This window comes from Pygocentrus nattereri, chromosome 5 (assembly GCF_015220715.1).
Source record: "Pygocentrus nattereri isolate fPygNat1 chromosome 5, fPygNat1.pri, whole genome shotgun sequence".
Lineage (NCBI taxonomy): Eukaryota > Metazoa > Chordata > Actinopteri > Characiformes > Serrasalmidae > Pygocentrus > Pygocentrus nattereri.
Genome location: NC_051215.1, coordinates 31741962 through 31760521, shown reverse-complemented (window position 1 = coordinate 31760521; position 18560 = coordinate 31741962). Strand labels below are relative to the sequence as shown.

The following is an 18560-nucleotide window of genomic DNA, read 5'->3' as shown; positions in this document are numbered from 1 at the left end:
ATGGTTCAGAAAGACAAAATCGTCGAAACCTCTCAGTCAGAGAGTGAGCCGAGCCCGGGAGTAACGGAGGCTGGTGTCGAGGTGCAGGGCTCCGTTGACGAGCACAGTATTGTGGTGGAGAGAACAGGCCGGAGAAAATTCATCAGCGGGGTTGTCGAGGGTGAGTTAACAGTAATTGTGTAAAGGTGATGTATTTCAGTTTACTATATGTATAAATGTTTTGCTCTGTAAATTGCACATAAGAGTTCTAGTTAATAACATTACAGAATGTGCTATTTAGTAATTGCATGAACGTTAGTCGCTTTAACCCACCCCACTGAACAGTAACTTATATTAGTACAAACCGCTTCGACCGCACAGCGAGCGTATTTTCATTGCAACGTCTGTAATGCGTTTGTCAAAATAACTGGACGATGTATTTTTACATGTAGGTTGAATTTATTATTGCCACGCATATATACTGCTCTTTTGAGAACTGTGAAAATTCCTGTCCATTAAGTTAAAGTATGCCCTGTTGTGGAATGTGTGCTGTGTGAGTGAAACTGATTGTTTGCCTTCTTTTGTTTGTCACAGGCTTTTATGGTCGACCATGGACAATGGAACAAAGAAAAGAGCTATTCAGAAGGTATTTTCATTTTTTACCATGGTTTGATGGTAAAAATTGACCATGTTTGATGACATGATCATACGTTGTAGTTATGTGGAACTGATAGTATAAATGAGTCCTTTCCCGCTCTCTGTTGTGTTTTTCCAGACAGCAGAAATGGGGATTGAACACTTACCTGTACGCACCCAAGGATGACTACAAACACAGAATGTTTTGGAGAGAGATGTACTCAGTTGAGGAAGCAGGTAAAAGTCTGTTCTCACACTGTAACGCATACCAGAAATATGTTTCGGTAAAATATGCTTTTGAGGTGGAAAGGGATAATTATTTGTACTTTTTTTCCTTCTAAGAACAACTCATGACTCTGATAAGTGCTGCAAAAGAGCATGGAATGGAGTTCATCTATGCAATCTCCCCTGGTCTGGATATAACATTCTCAAATCAGAAGGAGGTCTCTACACTGAAAAGGAAGCTGGACCAAGTAAAGATGCGGCTTTACTGAAAAAACATTTTCCTAATGTAATATTGGTTTAATGTTGTATTGACCACTCCTATTCTTAATACAGGTCTCTCATTTTGGGTGCAAGTCCTTTGCTTTACTTTTTGATGACATCGATCACAACATGTGTCCAGCTGACAAAGAAGTTTTCAGCTCGTTTGCACATGCACAAGTGTCTATCACCAATGAGATCTTCCAGTATTTGGGAGAACCTGAAACCTTTTTGTTTTGCCCCACAGGTATGTTTTTTATTCTTTATATGGCTCATATAAAGTTCAATTATTGTCTGTGTTCTGTTTGTTCAACTTTTTATAATCTTGTCTTTATCAGAGTACTGCGGAACCTTTTGTTACCCGAACGTAGCCCAGTCGCCTTATTTGCGCACAATTGGCGAAAAGCTGCTGCCCGGCATTGAAATTTTGTGGACAGGTAAATATCTAACAGTTATGGCTGTGCTCGGAAATACAACCACACTTCCAAAAAAGTTGGGATGCTGTGCTGAATGTAAATAATAATAAAATGCAATGATGTGCAAATTATGTAAACCACATTTCTAAAGGAAAATACTACAAAGACGACAAATCAAATGTTGAAACTGAGAAATTTTATTGTTTTCTGAAAAATATTTCCCCATTTTGAATTTAATGCCAACAACACATTCCAAAAAAGTTGGGATGGGGGCCTGTTTACCGCTGTGTTTCATCACCTCTTCTTTAACAGCACTCTGTAAGTGTTTGGGACCTGAGGAGACGCTGCTGTAGTTCTGAAAGTGAAATGTTTTCTGTTGTTTGATTCGGGATTTCAGCTGCTCATCAGTTTCAGGGGCTCATTTGTCATATTTTTCATTTCATAATGTGCCAAATGTACTCAGTGGTGACTGGTCTGGACTGCAGGCAGGTCAGTTTAGCACCCAAACTCTTTTAATATGGAGCATTGCTGCTGTAATACATGCAGAATGTGGTTTGACATCGTCTTGCTGAAATAATCAAGGGCTTCCCTGAAAAAGACTTCATCTGGACGACAGCAGATGTTGCCAAAACATGTAAATATCAATCAGCTTTAGTGGTGCCTTCACAGATGAGCATATCACCCATGCCATGTGCACTAATCCCCCCCTAAACCATCATGAATACTGGCTTTTGGACTGTGCACTGATAACAAGCTCAGTGGTCTTTAGCCCAGAGGATACCATGTGTCCATGATTTCCAAAAAGAATTTCAAATGTTGATTTGTTGGACCACCAGACACTTTTCCACTTGCCCTCAGTTCATTTTGAATGAGCTCAGGCCCAGAGAAGGTGGCAGCATTTCTGGATCCTGTTTAGATTTGGTTTCTTCTTTGTGTTTTAGAGTTTTAACCTGCATTTGTGGATGCAGTGATGAACTGTTTTCACAGTCACTGGTTTTCAGAAGTGTTTCTGAGCCCATGCAGTGATTTCCACTACAGAATCCTGTCTGTTTTTTATGCAGTGCCGTCTGAGGGCCCAAAGATCATGGCCAGCTAATACTGGGTTTTGGCCTCATTCCTTACGTACAGAGATTTCTCCATATTCTCTGAATCTTTTAATGATATTATGTAAAGTAGACGACGAAAAGCAGAAGCTCTTTGCTGTTTTATTTTGAGAAACGTTTTTCTTGATTTGTTGCACTATTTGATGGTGCAGTCTTTCACAGAGTGGTGAACCCTCCTCATCTTTACTTCTGAAAGACTCTGCCTCTCTGAGATGCTCTTTATACCCAATCATGTTACTGACCTTTTGCCAATCAACCTCCAGGTGTTTTTTTTGTTTGTTTTTTTTTTGTTGTTTTTTTTTTTTGTTGTTTTTTGTTTTGTTTTTTTTTGCATTACACAGCTTTATCAACCTTTTGTTCCCCATCCCAACTTTTTTGGAATGTCTTACTGGCATCAAATTCAAAATGGGCAAATATTTTTCAAAAAACAGTAAAATTTCTCAGTTTCAACATTTATTATGTTGTCTTTGCACCACTTTTAATGAAATATAGGGTTTAAATTATTTTCACATAATTACATTTTGATTTTATTTATATTTTGTACAGATATATATATATATTTTGTCCCAACTTTTTGGAAATGGGGTTGTAAATTAACAAGCATAATTGGGTGCTAACAGCAGATTTTTTTTTCTTTAAAGGTCCAAAGGTAGTTTCCAAAGACATAACGGTAGAGTCTATTGAAGAGGTGACAAAGATCCTGAGGAGACCTCCGGTCATCTGGGATAATATTCATGCCAATGACTATGATCAGAAACGGTTGTTTTTGGGCCCATATAAAGGCAGATCTACGGAACTCATTCCCCGACTAAAAGGAGTCCTCACCAACCCCAACTGTGAATTTGAGACCAACTTTGTAGCCATTCACACATTAGCCACATGGTATAAATCAAACATGAATGGGGTGAGAAAGGACGTTGTCATGAGTAAGTATGCCTCTAAATACCTAAACTTTAACTTACTTTATTGTGAAACAGCTATATTATGTGAATGCTTCAGAATTGCCATATCATATTTTCTTTGTCTGATATGCTGCACTGCCTGACTTTGTGTCTTTGTCTGAACACAGTTAACTACATTTGGGTTAGCTATGAGTCATATACAAACATAAAAGCTTTTATGGCCAAATTAGTAGTTAATGTCCATACCTTTGGGTCATATAATTAGGGTTCAAGTACGTAGTGTATTGAGTCCTATTGGAATTGTCAAGATTTTTCTTATTCTTTTTCTTCCCTGAATCGGAACGCACAGCCCAAACCGTAAGTCCTAGAGACATGAAACATGGTCAATATGTAGTAGTCCCTCCTGCTACTCTGGCGCACAACATCAGCCCAATCGGCCTGAAAGGGGTGCTATAGCGCAGAAAATTTTTTTGCCTTATAACTCCTAAACCAAAATGTTTACAGACAAAATTCCTTTTTTTCCTTATTCCTTGGGTACAAACAAACAACTTTGCAATTTAGACCATTTAGCTCTGCCCCCAAAGTTGTTTTGCTAATTTGCATAATATGCAAAACCTACTTTTGTGAACTAGTCTTACAATTTTTGCCTGATCTTCATGGATTTGGTGTCAAAAAATTCAGAAGAGCCTGAACCTCAATATTTATCAAAAACATTTAGAATTTTCTAAACAGCATGGCTGCCATATGCGAATGAACCCTTCTGGATAAATTCAAAATAATTCAGAATTAATTTTAAATTCTGTAACTCAACAACCCTTCAGCCAACAAATTTCAAACTTGACAGACATATTCGGCAGAAGATTCTGAGGTGGCCGTTCGATTTTTATGTGCATATGTAATTAGGGGGTGGAGCTAATGCTACATCCGTACATCCGATCAAGCTGAAGCTTTGCAGCATCTACTCGACATACTAAGGACAATTTGATACATTGAAATTTGTGCTCGCCATCAGCCAAACAACATTTAGCAGGCTTAACATTGACCAATCATAATGAAACTCAAATGGTGTCTATAAGTAGCCACTTTCTAACAACCAGTCAAGTTTCAAAAGATTTGACCACTGTGGGGCCCTATTCCTAAAAATATACCTATTATTACATTTCATTAATATATTATTACAATTATGATGCAAACTCCATATGAATCAATTGTAGTACGTTATTCCAAACTTTGCAAATTTTGCAAATGCATGTTTATTAACCCTCCTTATCGAATTAGTCTCTGGATTGTGATCCAAACTTTTCAAAATTGGTCTAGAAAAACTCTGAGGCCTCTCTAGGTACATAATTTTCAAAAACATGTTTAGTTTTCTACTCCATGTTGTGTGTAATAATCCATTAATTACTGCAGCCGTTGTATTGCTAGCTTGATTTGCTATAAGTCAACAGTCTTTGCTCAGATTATCTCCAAACTTTTATATTTTTGCAAATGGAGAGTTTAAGGTTTATGCCATTTTTGGTCCAGATTTGCCTTTATGTGGGGCTTTAGCACTCAAAAACACTTACAAATCAATTAAAATGCTATTACAATGTTATTACAAGGTTGATAGATAAACAATTGGTGCCATTCAACTCCGTTCACTCACATAAACAACTTCCTAATTACATGTTATGTCAAAAACTGTACTGTTTGTGTGGTATTTGGGCTTATTCGTTCAAAGACTTATTATACAAAGGTCACAAGGTCAGTGTGACCAAAACTTGGTAAACGTCTTTGGATATGCTCCCTGATCAATAATCTTATCATATTGAGGCCTTTTGACAAATTCTGACCCACTTTCCCAGAGGTCCTCACATCAAAAGGGCCCCTTATGAGTGCATTAGGCCTCACTATGGCCTACATCAAATCAGTTGGTTAAATATAGAACCAATCCACTGTGCAAGTGCTATGTGAGAAATGCTGCCATTAGTCATGTAGTTTTGACATCTATGTTGACAACCTCTTGGATGTTCTACAAACCAGTGTAGATCAGTACTTATGAATTTAAACCTATACTGTGTTTAAAGACCTCTGCTTGTTGTTTATAGCAACTGAAGGCCTTTTGATGAATTGACTTTCAGTTCTATTCACTCATCATTTCATTTCTGTTTATTCTGTCAATGAATAAGAGCCAAACAACTTGAGGCCTTTTTAGGCCGAATGAACTAAATCTGCAGAAGGGCCGGTACTGCTGGTGTATGCTTGGACCCGCTCTGCTTGCGGCTATATTATCTTCTTATTGATTATCTCAGTGTGAATGTTTCACAGACTGGGAAAACAAGCCAGGCTGTGACCAACCAGGCTTAGATTTTGCCAGTACTTTGAAGCATAATGGTCCTCTTTATGAAATATTCTCATTACATCATTGTGACGTGCCTCCGCCCCCTGGGCCCCGATAATGACGGCGCAAGAGCCGGCGGGGCTTGAACACACAGTTGCAATGAACCTTGGCGAGGATGGCGGGGAGAGAGCCGTGAGTGTGGAGGGGGCGAAGCGTAAAGCCCAAGTGGAAGGAGCGAGTCCCGAGCTCAGCTGCTCAGGTCCCGCCGCCTGTTACGCAGCGAGGCTGCTACTGGCAACCCGGGCGGCCGAGTTGCCAGCTGGGGGCGATAACGAGGAGGCAGAGCAGCGAGCTCTCGTTCCCTCTCGGCTCAGGTGCTCACACTGCCCTTAATGAGAGCCAGCTGATGCTGATCTGGCTGGCAGCATGAGCGCCTTTAAAAAGAGCTGAGAGGGAACAGAGTGAGAGAGGGACAAGCAGCAGCAGAAGACAGCGTGGAGAGCTGAAAAGCTCTGTTGAAGAAAGGACTGAAAAGTCTAGCTGAAGCCACTGAAAAGTGGCCAGCATAATGTTGGTTTTGTTTGGTTTGTGTTAATTTTGTGTGAAATTAAAGTAATGGCTGCTGCAACCCTGAACCCTGCCTCCAGCGTCCTCCTTGAGCCTGGGGTAGCACATGCCGTGCTACAATCATGCTGCTCAGTGTATGGCAGCTTTTTTGGAAAAACTAAGCCTTAGATGAACTTTGACTAATTGCTGGCAGTGAGATCTTATTTTTAATGTTCATAATTGCTCAAATGTGCAAATGCACTCATGTGGCTGATAAACTGAAAACAAAAGTTTCTTTTTATCATCTCTTTTCACAGCGGATAGTGAAGACAGTACAGTGTCCATTCAGATAAAGCTAGAGAATGAGGGCAGCGATGAAGAGCTGGAGACGGACATCCTCTACAGCCCACAGATTGCTCTTAAGCTGGCCCTTTCTGAGTGGCTCAACGAGTTTGGTGTGCCTCATCAATACAACAGTAATTGCCATTGTTTTTTTCATGTTAAGTTATGCCCTTTCCAGCCCAGTGATGCCAAATAAATAAATAAACATGAAATGTGATTGGTAAAAAATTAAGGCTTTGGTGGTGTTGGGAATAGTGTGGTGGTGTTTGTTTTGTTGTTGTTGTTGTTGTTGTTGTTGTTGTTGTTGTTACATCATATTTTAAGTAATGTCCATGATAGCATGGTAAGATCAGGAGGTCTTTTCTCATCAAAATGTTTCACATCACATTTTATGAATTTCTTGAATGATGGAGATATAGGTAGTTGTTCGCCAAATATAAAAAATTGCATTAAACAGTGAATTTATGAATAGTGAGTAACATGACATTTTGTTAAAGCACTCTTGAGATTCTGGAAGACCAATGATGCTGTATGATTTTATTTATTTATTTTCTTATTTTTGCCAGGTCGTCAGGTGGCTCACAGTGGAGTTAACAGCTCCTCTGTTGATGTTCCCTCACTAACCGCCCCCTCTCTCGGCTCCTCCACTACGGTTACTACAGTGTTCCAACAACCCATTATGAGCCCTACTGCTCCTCTCAATGAGGAGCCACACACACTGCACAAAGAGGAGGACGAGGAAGACGTAGAGGTGGAGAAGAAAGACTCAGACGAGGAGCCCATGGAGATGGTGCTGGAGAAACAAGATGAAGTGGAGGATGCCAAGAATGTCAACCAAATTCTCACAAAGATTGTAAAAGCCACAATGGCAGAGGACCTCAAACCCATGGACACAGATAAAGAGAGCTTAACAGAGTCCAAGTCTCCAGAGATGTCCATTCAGGAAGACTTGGGCAGTGATGTTGCACCCATGCAGACAGATGAGCAGCTTAATAAAGAAGTGTTTGTACCAGGACCCAATGAGAAACCTCTGTTTACAGCTGAGGCACTCACGCTGGAGGACCTGACTTTGCTGGCAGAACTTTTCTACCTTCCCTATGAACATGGTCCCAAGGCAGTGCAGATGCTCAAAGAGTTTAACTGGCTTAGAGCAAACAGCAGCATTGTCAGTGTAAATTCCAAAAGCAAGGACCCAGAGAAGGTCAGTGGTGTATCCAAAACAATTCTTAATATCAATACATATATATTAGTAGTAGATGTTAAAAGACAAAAATGCAAAAATTGCAAAAGAATGTGAAAATTGTGAGATGCAATATTATACAATGTCTAATAATCATGTTTTGAGGTACAAGGTTTAGAACTTTTTATTTGGCAACTTCAAATCAGTATACAGTGCAAATAATCAGTGTTAATTGGAATTTAAATAAGCACAAGCAGTTGCTGTTCTCTGGCACATTAGTGGTCTGGTGAAATATCTGCAGTTCTGTCCGTCCCTGTGCTGCCTCCTAGTCTGCCATATTCCACAACCCATATATTCAGTGCACCTATAACCAGCCAACATATTGTGCCTTTATCACACACATCAACCCAGACATATAGACCCTTAACAGTCAGCTTGTTGGCAATTAGCTAGTTAAAATGTTGCAATGCTGTCAAAATTGCAGAGGGTATATATTAGTGCAGTTTTTTTTTTAATATGCCGCTTAATTGTTTATGTAAAGCCTCTTCCTAAACACTAATCATGTATTAGTGGAAAATATGGCTCTCTTCATCCTTCGGCATGAAATTGAAATGGCGTGAAAAACTTTGTTGTCACCGGTGAATGTATTTTATATATATATATATATATATATATATATATATATATATATATATATATATATATATATATATATATATATATATATATATATATATATACATACACACACACACATACATATTACGTTGTTCACAAGACATTGCATCTCTGTGATTGTTTTTACACCGTCGATGCCTTTATTGACAGCGTTATTTGGCCTTTTTAACTTTTTTTGCAGTGTTCTGTTGAGAAATTTAACGTACCACAGTACATTATAAACAGTTACTTAAAAGAGAGTCTGTTTCACAAGCTTTACTTAAACTTAAGTATTGTGTTGATGTAATGGAACAGCAAAGATGGCAACAGATTCTCATGAGGGGCAATGCTAAGGGGTTGTCAAGGAGGGCATGTTAAATCAAGTAATGAAAGAGAGCCAAAGAGGAGTGACTGTGGTGCATCAAAATGGTGGAAATGCAGTTTCTTTTCTTACCACTTGGTGGTGCTTTTAAAGCTAGAAAAGGGAGTTTTATTGGTGGAAGAGTGCCTATTTGCAGTTTCTGTATCTCTTTATGAAATATTTGATCTACAGTAATATAATGAGTTTGTCTCTTTGTCAGGTGACTGAATGGAACTCCAGAGCTGAGAATTTTGAGAAGATGTGTTGCTCCGTCATGCAGATGTTCACCAGACTCTCCAACTCTGCCAACAGGACCATTCTGTATGACCTCTATCCCTATATCTGGGATATAAAGAGTATCATCTCAATGGTCAAATCATTTGTTCAGTGGTTAGGTAGGTATGGCTCTGCTTTTCATAGCTGCATTTCAGGGTTTTTTTGTTTGTTTGTTTGTTTTGTTTGTTTTTTTGTTTTACACTCATTAAATATACACTCAGATACACTCTAAATGTCTAGTGGGGCATTAATGTTCCTACAAGAAAATGTTTAGGCTTACAATTACATATTATGGGCATTGATTTATCAAGCATGTTATAGATCTTTTCTGCTCTTATAGCAACATCTGTAAGAATTCCAGCCCCCACCTTGCATTTTTCAACAGATAGCAAAGCATATTTTTAGACTTGATAGGGTAAATTATCACTTCTCACTTTACGCCTGTTCATAGGACAAAAATATATCCAATCTATTCTCACACATTATATAAACTTGCACATACCTCGCTTTCTTAAGATTGGAGATTTACAGAAAAAGACATGTTTATTTCATTGCTTCACTTTTTTTGTTTGTTTTTTGTTTGTTTCTTTTGGGGTTTTTTTTTTGTTTGTTTTTTTGTGTAAATATTGTTCTCCTCCACTGACTGAATGCTGTCTTCATTGCTAGGCAGTTCACCATTTCTTTGTGAGTATAATGAAGTCAACTGAAAAAACGGTGAACCTCAGTGGGCCTACCTAAATAAATATAAGGAATAAGTTTTAATTGGCAGACTGTGGTTTGAAGAGCCAGTGTGAGTCCTGCTGCTTGCTGTGTGTCCAGTATCATTGTGCGTTAACTCAGCAACACCTGCTGCCATCTCTCTCGATCAAGGGCCTGATCGTGAAGGAAAGTTGATCCCTTACGCCCTAGCGCGCCGCGCATGCGAGCTTGGAAAGCGAGGCGGCTGTGTAAGGCTATTCTGGTGCGTTATGAGACACTTAAGTGTACCTGGAGTCAATTGTAGGTTATCAGAGCTTGATGAATTTGATTTCTTGTACCATTTCTAGCACATTTGCTAGTTGAACAAATTAATATTTATTCTCCAAACAAAACAAGAATGGATGCCTTACTCTAACTGTACTGATCTGAGATTCCTTAATGAACATGTATTACGTGCACGCTCCTCTTGGCAAACACAAGTAATGATGTGTATAATATGCACTTAATATGCAATGTGGTATGGGTGAAAGAATAAAGCTAATACCCATGAACACTTGGTTTATATAAAAAAAAAATAACTTGAACTAAGCCTAGCCAAGCTGTTTGTGAGGCGTGTTCACTTTTTAATGACTAAAGCTTCCATCCAGGAATGTCTTTCCTCTTTTCACTGTAATTTTTATTATTTCTGTCACTTACAGGCATTACTGCTGCACAGTTAGAGTACTGCATTCTGTTCTAATTGCAGTGTTTGTTAGAAGTTGATTGAGTAATTATAGCACCAGCATGGCCTGGGTTACCTTGGTAACCACATTTCATTCACAGGTTTCTGTCCAGCTATATGACAAAGCAACACAGCAGGCAGCAACCAAAACTGGTCAAGCCACATCTAAATCTTAGCACACAATTAAGTGGTGGAAAAAAACAGAATATGCTGCAGATCTAAAGATGTCTCTCTTCTGAGACATTTAATACATAATGATTTTTTTTCTGAACAAAAGCATCAGTAATGTAAGAGCTTGTGTCAAAGAGAGGTATCAGATGGCACCACAGGAAACCCTGCTTCAATGAGTCTGTGTGTGGTGTAAAAGATTGTGCCCCTTCTGTGTGCCTCTCAGCCTCTGTGTCTGCACAGCCAGGCGAATGCAGCACATCTGAATTCCTAGCTTATCCAGCTCCTTGGTCCAAAGCAGTGCAGATGGCAGTCAGTCAGCGCCTCACTGCTGTTGTGCTGAAATCACTTACTAACAAGCTCTTCTATTGTCTTCTCCCTTCATTATGTACAGATGGAAGAATCCTCAGCACAAGTTTCTACTGCTGTTGGATCGACAGTGGCCGATGTATGCACAGTGCTCGCGATATCAGTTTTCTGTTGGGGGAGGCGGGGTTATTTGATTTCTTTTTTTTTTTTTTATTATGATTTTGGGGTTTGTTTATGTATCAAATATTAAGCATTGCATATATTTGGAAAGGAAGGGATTCTGATGAAGTCACATTTGCGCAGCGATAGCTGAAGACATAAGTGTTAACCCCAGATTCTTTTTTCTGGCAGGTCTAACGTGGTTTTTGTTTCTATCAATAGGCCTATTTGAGATGGCTCTGACCAGCCAAAAGCACCACCTTAAGGGAAACTTGTAGATTCACTGTCCCTGGCTTTACACCCTTAAAATAGTAATCTAAAGTTGCATTTTTTTAGTATACTTTATGTACATAAAGAGAAATAATTTGTGAATTCCCTTCAGATGGTGCACATGTGTGCTGTGTCTTGCCATCACAGGATGTGCGCGTAGGTATAGGTATTGTTTGAAATTCAGTGAAAAACAGGAGCATTATAACTCCTGTCTCTGTGCTGCATTTGTCTTGTTACATGACTTTTGAGTTCTAGTGACCCTTTAAGGCCATTAATTCTTCATATTTAAATAGTTACTATATGCGTTGCCTGGTCATGGAGCATTTTCTGTTTGATCAAACCTGTAGAAGACCTAACTAAAAAATTGGAAGTTAAGGTTCAGATGTAATACTCTTCTAAAAACAAAAACAAAAAAAACACACAAACAACAACCTAGGCTCTGTATCTAAATCTCTTGGGCTAAAGAACAGTGCTCGTTAGTCATGTGACAAGGCAGATAGATGTAAATGTGACTTCAGATGAGGTGTGGAACTCTGAGGGTCTTCAACAGCTGAAGCTTAATTAATTACCAGCAAGTCAGTAATGCAGAACCAACAAAATCTGTAAACAGTGCCATTAATTCAAGAGGGGCAGCTTATTATGCAGCTCACCATGTTACAAGAAGTTCCTCTTCTTGCATTAAATAACACTAACAACGGAGTAGTATGTAATCATGAACCACAATCACTTGTCTTAACAACCAGTGATTTTAGGTACCATACTACAGCAAAATCATATTTTAAGTAAATTGGATTTATATATATTCTGTTCACACCAGAGATTGCCATCTTTCAATCTAAGCTTTAGCTGCTTGAGCCCAAGAGACAGACTTAAAGCATTGCACGTTTGTTCATATTCAGATATATTCTATACTTCTAGTGCGCAATATTGGCTTTTATTTTTCAATGGAGTGAATTGGAAATAGACATCACTACCCCATACCCCCTTCCTCCTCATTTTGGAAGAAAGCCCCTCACGTAATGTTCTCCGCTTGGATCTGATCTCAACAGGGTGTCGTAGTCAGTCCTCAGCACAGTTCTTAAGTGGAGACCAAGAGCCCTGGGCCTTTAGGGGCGGTCTAGCGGGAGAGTTCCAGGTATCCAATATTGAATTCACAGCAAAGTCTTAAAATGAAGTTGTTTTTTGTTGTTATATGTCTCTGGTGTGGTTGCAAAATTCTAAGGGTTGGTCTGTTTAAGGTGAGCTGATTGCCAAAGCAAACAGATGATGGATTTATAACCTCTTGTGCACTATCAGCAGATATTTACGCTAAATTGCAATATGAAAAAGGGTCTTATGACTGCCGTCAAAGCCAGTGTTTTGGATGATGGTGTTTTCTGACACAGTCTAAATTTGGGTTTCTTTCAGCAACTGCCCAAAAGAGATGTGGCTTTTCCCCCAAGCGCTTGCGACTGCGCAGCATGGCTAGGGTTTATTTTCATGACACCTTATTCCTTTGCAGGAAACTCAAAATTATCCCCCTGCGCCTGCATCTGCACTGCTGCGCTCACGTGTGCGCCTGCGTGTTCGCCTGCTGAAAGCTCCATGAACAAATCCTCTATTTAAATAATGAATAAATTCTAAATATCTGTTAACCATTAGTGGTTATATGTACATACAATTACACACTGAATATTAAAGATTTTTTATATAATTTGGTCATGGAGTTTTGTTTAATGTGTGTGTCAGCATCATTCCTTTTCTCTACAGGAAATGCGCAGCGAAAATTTGCGATGCCTTGCAGTGGGAAAGAGGCATCTCCTTTAGCCAGTTAAGCCTTTCTCAGACCAAGCCTGCAGCCAGATATTTCCCTCTTCTGTTTGGTTTTGGTTTCTTTCAAAACAAAAAAGAAGCAAAATGCACAAAACAGGGATTTGACATGTTTGTGCAGTTTTCCTGCTCTTGCTGATTACTAACTGGCCAAAAGAGTCAATAAAGCCTCTTTGTAAAGTGTTTACTCTCAGGCCAGTATTTGGTTAAACACTTGGCTCATGTGTCATGTTGGTTCATCAGGAGCAGAGGAACTCATAAGTGTAAATCTGAATGAAGAGCTGCTCGGTCGGTTGCTTAAAGCTGGGGAAGTATTGAATGTTTTTGCTTTGGTTTCCACAGCGACTGTTACCAATAGATGGGGCAAATGATCTTTTCTACCAGCCACCACCTTCAATGCCAACTTCCAAAATCTATTCCATAAGGCCTTACTTTACTGAAGATGAGGTGAGTATTACATCTATGTTTGTCTCTGACTGTCTGTGATTTCCAGTGTACCATTACATTATATATAAAAATATATCAAATTTAATTTTAGGACATTCCATTTGAGTATTCATCTCACTAATTATGCAGGGAAAAAGATTGCAAGTTAGGTATTGTGGAAGTAAATGTCCAGGATTATAACACAGGACTAAACAAAGTGCCAAATTTTACATCTTCTGATGGTTTTGTTAGTAAGACCTGCAGAAAATGTGAGCAGGTTACCTCATGAGTTGTTCAAAGTTGATGAAGCTGCTAGTATTCCCAGCAGAAGTGTCCCAGTTTAAGTGGTGCTTTGAGGTTAATTTGCAGAGCTACTGATCCTATCTGCTAAATCAGCAGTCTGGTCCACCTGTTAGCCCTCCAATGGCTGCCATGATCTGAACCGAGAGCTGTCAAGAGTCCTCACACGCTGCATTTTCTCTTTCTGCCTTGTGTGCTTACGTGTACGTGAATGTGAATAGGCTGCTGTCTACAAGATCTGCAAGGAGATATACACAGAGGGATGTGATGAGATTCCTTTCTCTGACCAAGAACCAGACCTGATTGGAGACAGGTATAACAAGATAATCATTTATTAATGGCATCTCTTTGTATAGTTTGATATTTTTTGGTAATAACAGAACTAATCATCCAGCATCAGTACATGATCTCACTATTGCTCTAGTGGCTAAATGCAGTCAGATTCTCATACCAGTGTTCCGAAATCTTGTATAAGTTGCCTTGTGTACACTGTTTCTCCTGCAGGTTAGTAGGAGGGTTTCTGACACTCAGCCCAGACTATGGCTTTGTCTTAGAGGATGAGGAGGGAATCTGTGGCTATGCCCTGGGCACTGTGGATGTCAAACCCTTTGTGAAGAAATGCAGGATAAGCTGGATTCCATTCATGCAGGAAAAGTATAACAAACCTGACTCAGGAAAGGATCTGTCTGAGGCAGAGGCAAGATATGCTCCTCCACATTCACGGCTCTCATGTTCTTCCCCTCATCTCAAATGCACAACAGTCTGACCAGGTCATTTGTGCCTTTTTCCTGCAGAAAATGATGCTAAGCTTCCATGAGGAAGAGGAGGGGTTGCCAGAATCATTCCTCAGGAATTTCCCATCCCTCATAAAGGTGGACATTCATACAAAAGTCACTGACCCTAGTGTAGCCAAAAGCATGATGGGATGTCTCCTCTCATCACTGAAAGCCAATGGTAGGTGCTGTTGCCTTTTTGTCGGAAGACTTTTGCACACTGAGCACAGTAAATTCATGCAACTTATTAAGTCATGAAAATTAAGTAAAACATGTTTATAACTGATGTTATCTTCCATCTCAAACATTACTTTTAGGATGTAGCAAGAATGGTAGCATATATTCAACTAACCAATCACAGCTGAGTTTTACCTCTTCATCCAGAAGCTTTTACAGAAATCTGAGCTGTGTAAAAGCACAGCTTTAAAAAAAAGTTCTGCTGCATCCACTGTGTATAGTTTAATGTGAACAATTTGTATGAATACTTTTGCATTCCCTTGTCATTTTGCCTTGCGTTCAGCACAGTTTGGTTATTAGTTCTCAGAGCATCAAGTAGCCCGCAGTCATCATTAACCTGGAGATTGCCTCATTCTGAAAATAATTTTACCCATTTAAAGAAGAAAAGGAAAAAATGACAAATGAGTAAACCTTGAACTAGTGAAGTAATACTGACGTTCTTCAGATCCCTCTGTGTGGTCCTGCCTCTTTCACCACATATATGTAGTCTACAGGGGAATGGTGGTTTGACATTGCAGTCTTAAATTTCAAATACCTGATATTGTACAGAAAGATAATAGCCTCAAAGCTGTTATAGAAAGTTAAAAGCTACAGTGATCTGTTTGAATGCTTTCATTGTCCTGATCATATCTTCACTACGCTTCCCTAGGGTCCCATGGTGCCTTCTGTGAGGTCCGGCAACTGGACAAACGGATGTTGGACTTTTATGGCAAACTTGGCTGCTTTGAAGTGGCCAAAATGGAGGGCTTTCCAAAAGATGTCATCATAATGGGGAGGAGCTTGTGAAAGGGAGTGATATGGAAGACCTACCCTTGAAAGAACTTGTACAAAGCTACAGTGGTTTGCATAGAAGGCCCAGAGCGTGTCTCACTACCTGTCCAAGTAACAATCGGTGACACATTTGTAATTTTTGTTGCACCCATCAAAGGCTGCTGTTGTAGCTTTATTCTTTAAAGTGTGCTCTTCAGAAACTGCTGAAAGCACATACATAATTTAAGGTGCTTCTCACAGTTACTGTGCTTTGCCAATCAGAGGTGGTGTGTGAAGGAATGTGAGTGTTTGTATTGCCTTTTCAAACAGTCCCTCCTCTGGTCCGCAAGACAGCTTGAGCTGGCCAGGTGCCATTTAGCCCATCACACCTTTCAAATGCGATTGTTCGGCAGTCCGCTTATATTCAGTCTGCTGCAGGTTCCAGTGAGGGCATTTAGGCCCAACACTGCCAATAACCTACAGATACCATTGCATAATTAGAAAAAATAAGTTTCCGCACACATTTTGCCTCCCATTCTTTGTTGCCTCTTCAGTACTAATGTGGAAGCAGGCTGTTTTTTTTATTATTATTATTATTTTTAATGGTCTCTTGACTTGACAGTTTTCCAGTCACAAACTGTTAGAGCATTAGTGAAAACACTAGCTAAACAGATTGGATGTGTCTGTGTTCTCAAAGAAAGAATTCATTGTGTGGCTTGATGGCTTTGAAATGGAGAGAACCTGAAATTAGTGGAGATAAATTTGGAACCAAAAGTGGAGACCCTTGTCCATAAAAATTGCATGGATATTACTTTTATGCATAAGCTAGTAGCATGTGTATCTTGATGATGCATTTGTGTTTTGTACAGCGATGCCTTTCGGTCTGTTGCCTTCCTCAGTGTATTGCAGAGGTTTTGTCCTCTTAACCCCCTCCCAGCACACCCTCCTCCCCCACGACGATTTCTTTCCACACATAAGGTCTGAGGTCGTGCCTGTTGTATGTTCCTGAGCCTCAGCCAGATTAGATGACCATTCATAAATAGAAGTATTTGACTAAAGAAGTTTTAAATATGTTCCAAAGGTGATGAGTTGTGATAAACCATCAATCACCTGTTTTGCAAGGACAGTTGACTGTGGTGCGGTTTCACAGTGGCATTCAGTGAAACTGATTGGAGTGAGGCTTGAGTGAGTGCAGTAAATCCTGCATCTGTAGTTATTTGACTAGAAGAAATTTATGTGTGGTTGTATTTGAAACATGCTATTCTTTCAAACATGAAACAGTTCATTCCAGTCCTGTGGTGCAACATGTCCATGCGATGCTGTTGCTTGGAAACCAAGGTGAGGTGGTGAAAGTCAGAGCCTAAGGTGTCAAGACAGCAAGGCAGTATTTGACTAGAAAATGCACTCAGGCTTTGTTTCGATGGGCAGTAAATTTTGTTCACTTTCATTTTTGTTGTTTTTCTCTAAGGTTTGAGTAGTTACAACTAACGTCTTCATTTAAAAAATTTTGATCTAAATCAGATCCATAAATTTAGCAGTCTGCTTGTCTAAATACTGATACAGTAAGGTAAAGAAGAAATACAATCTGCCTAATTTCAAACCGTCTTCCTATTTTGGCACTATGTAGTATTTGGGCACAAAAATACTCACTTACAGCCTGCCTCCCAAATAAGAAGTTCCCCTTCTCATAAGAGGCCTTTAGTAACCGCTATGAGAGAAATGCATATAGTTCTGAGCGTTTGTTGATTTCTTTTTTTGTTTGTTTGTTTGTTTTTTTCCTTCAAGTTACTCAGTTCTCATTAGATCCCCCTGTGGGGAGCTTGACCTTGCATGGCCATTATTTCACATGGCTTTCATTGTACCATGCTCTGCTCTTTTGTTCTGCAAGTTGAGGTCATGTTCAAAAAGAAAGGGCTTCATTTTGTGAGGTTCTGATTACATTTAAACATTGCATATATTTCAGTACTTTGGGTTGTAATTATGATTATGTATGTAATGTAGTTATACTTTCTGTAAGGTTTTTATGTAAGATGGTTAATTACAATAAAGTATGGTAAATATTTTTTTGTTGCAGTTTGTCTTCTGTTCTGTAAATCTGACCAAACCACTGTTTCTTTGGTGTCCATCAACTTTGACAAATACTGTTTTACTATTGCTAATTCCAATTCAAACTGTAGCATTACTAAGTCAGGGGCAAAACCTACACAATAGACTTCTGGTAGCAAAATATATATATCTATAAATATATATCTATATATCTATCTATCTATATATCTATATATATATCTATATCTATATATCTATATATATATCTATATCTATATATATATATATATATATATATATATATATATATATATAGTGTGTGTGTGTGCACAGTACTGTGTGAGTCTTAGGCACCCAAGATGCATTTTCAAAATCTGTTTATTTGCTGAGAAAAGTTTTAATATTTGAATAAACTACATGTATAGAAAATTACATTTATAAATAATGATTTGTGTATATATAATGTACATATATATATATATATATATATATATATATATATATATATATATATATATATATATATATATATATATATGTAATATAAACATATATAAACAAATTGTGATTTCATGGATGTTAGTGTGTTTATTTAACCATTTTCAAACCTCTCCTCGAGGAAGCCCAGTATTATATGAAGTTAAAAAGCAACTCCTGGTTTGACCAATCAGTGTTTCAGTAAATTGTGCTCA

General features: G+C 38.8%; 1 protein-coding gene across 1 annotated transcript; it reads left to right on the top strand.

Moving 5' to 3' along the window:
- On the top strand, positions 1-17885 carry oga (O-GlcNAcase). The gene is made up of 16 exons (XM_017690503.2): positions 1-160; positions 574-625; positions 755-852; positions 958-1088; positions 1174-1345; positions 1437-1535; positions 3259-3543; positions 6703-6861; positions 7294-7928; positions 9146-9320; positions 12577-12662; positions 13679-13783; positions 14284-14375; positions 14567-14759; positions 14857-15016; positions 15722-17885. Exons 1-16 carry the CDS (start codon positions 1-3, stop codon positions 15856-15858), a joined length of 2739 nt encoding a protein of 912 aa, XP_017545992.1. The 3' UTR covers positions 15859-17885.
- Positions 17886-18560: the final 675 nt, after the last annotated feature.

Bases quoted from the DNA above. Each gene is read 5' to 3' on its own strand.
- oga (XM_017690503.2), top strand. From the start codon at position 1: ATGGTTCAGAAAGACAAAATCGTCGAAACCTCTCAGTCAGAGAGTGAG. The intron at 1,536-3,258 runs GTAAATATCTAA...TTTTCTTTAAAG, and splicing joins CATTGAAATTTTGTGGACAG to GTCCAAAGGTAGTTTCCAAA. The intron at 13,784-14,283 runs GTGAGTATTACA...GAATGTGAATAG, and splicing joins CTTACTTTACTGAAGATGAG to GCTGCTGTCTACAAGATCTG.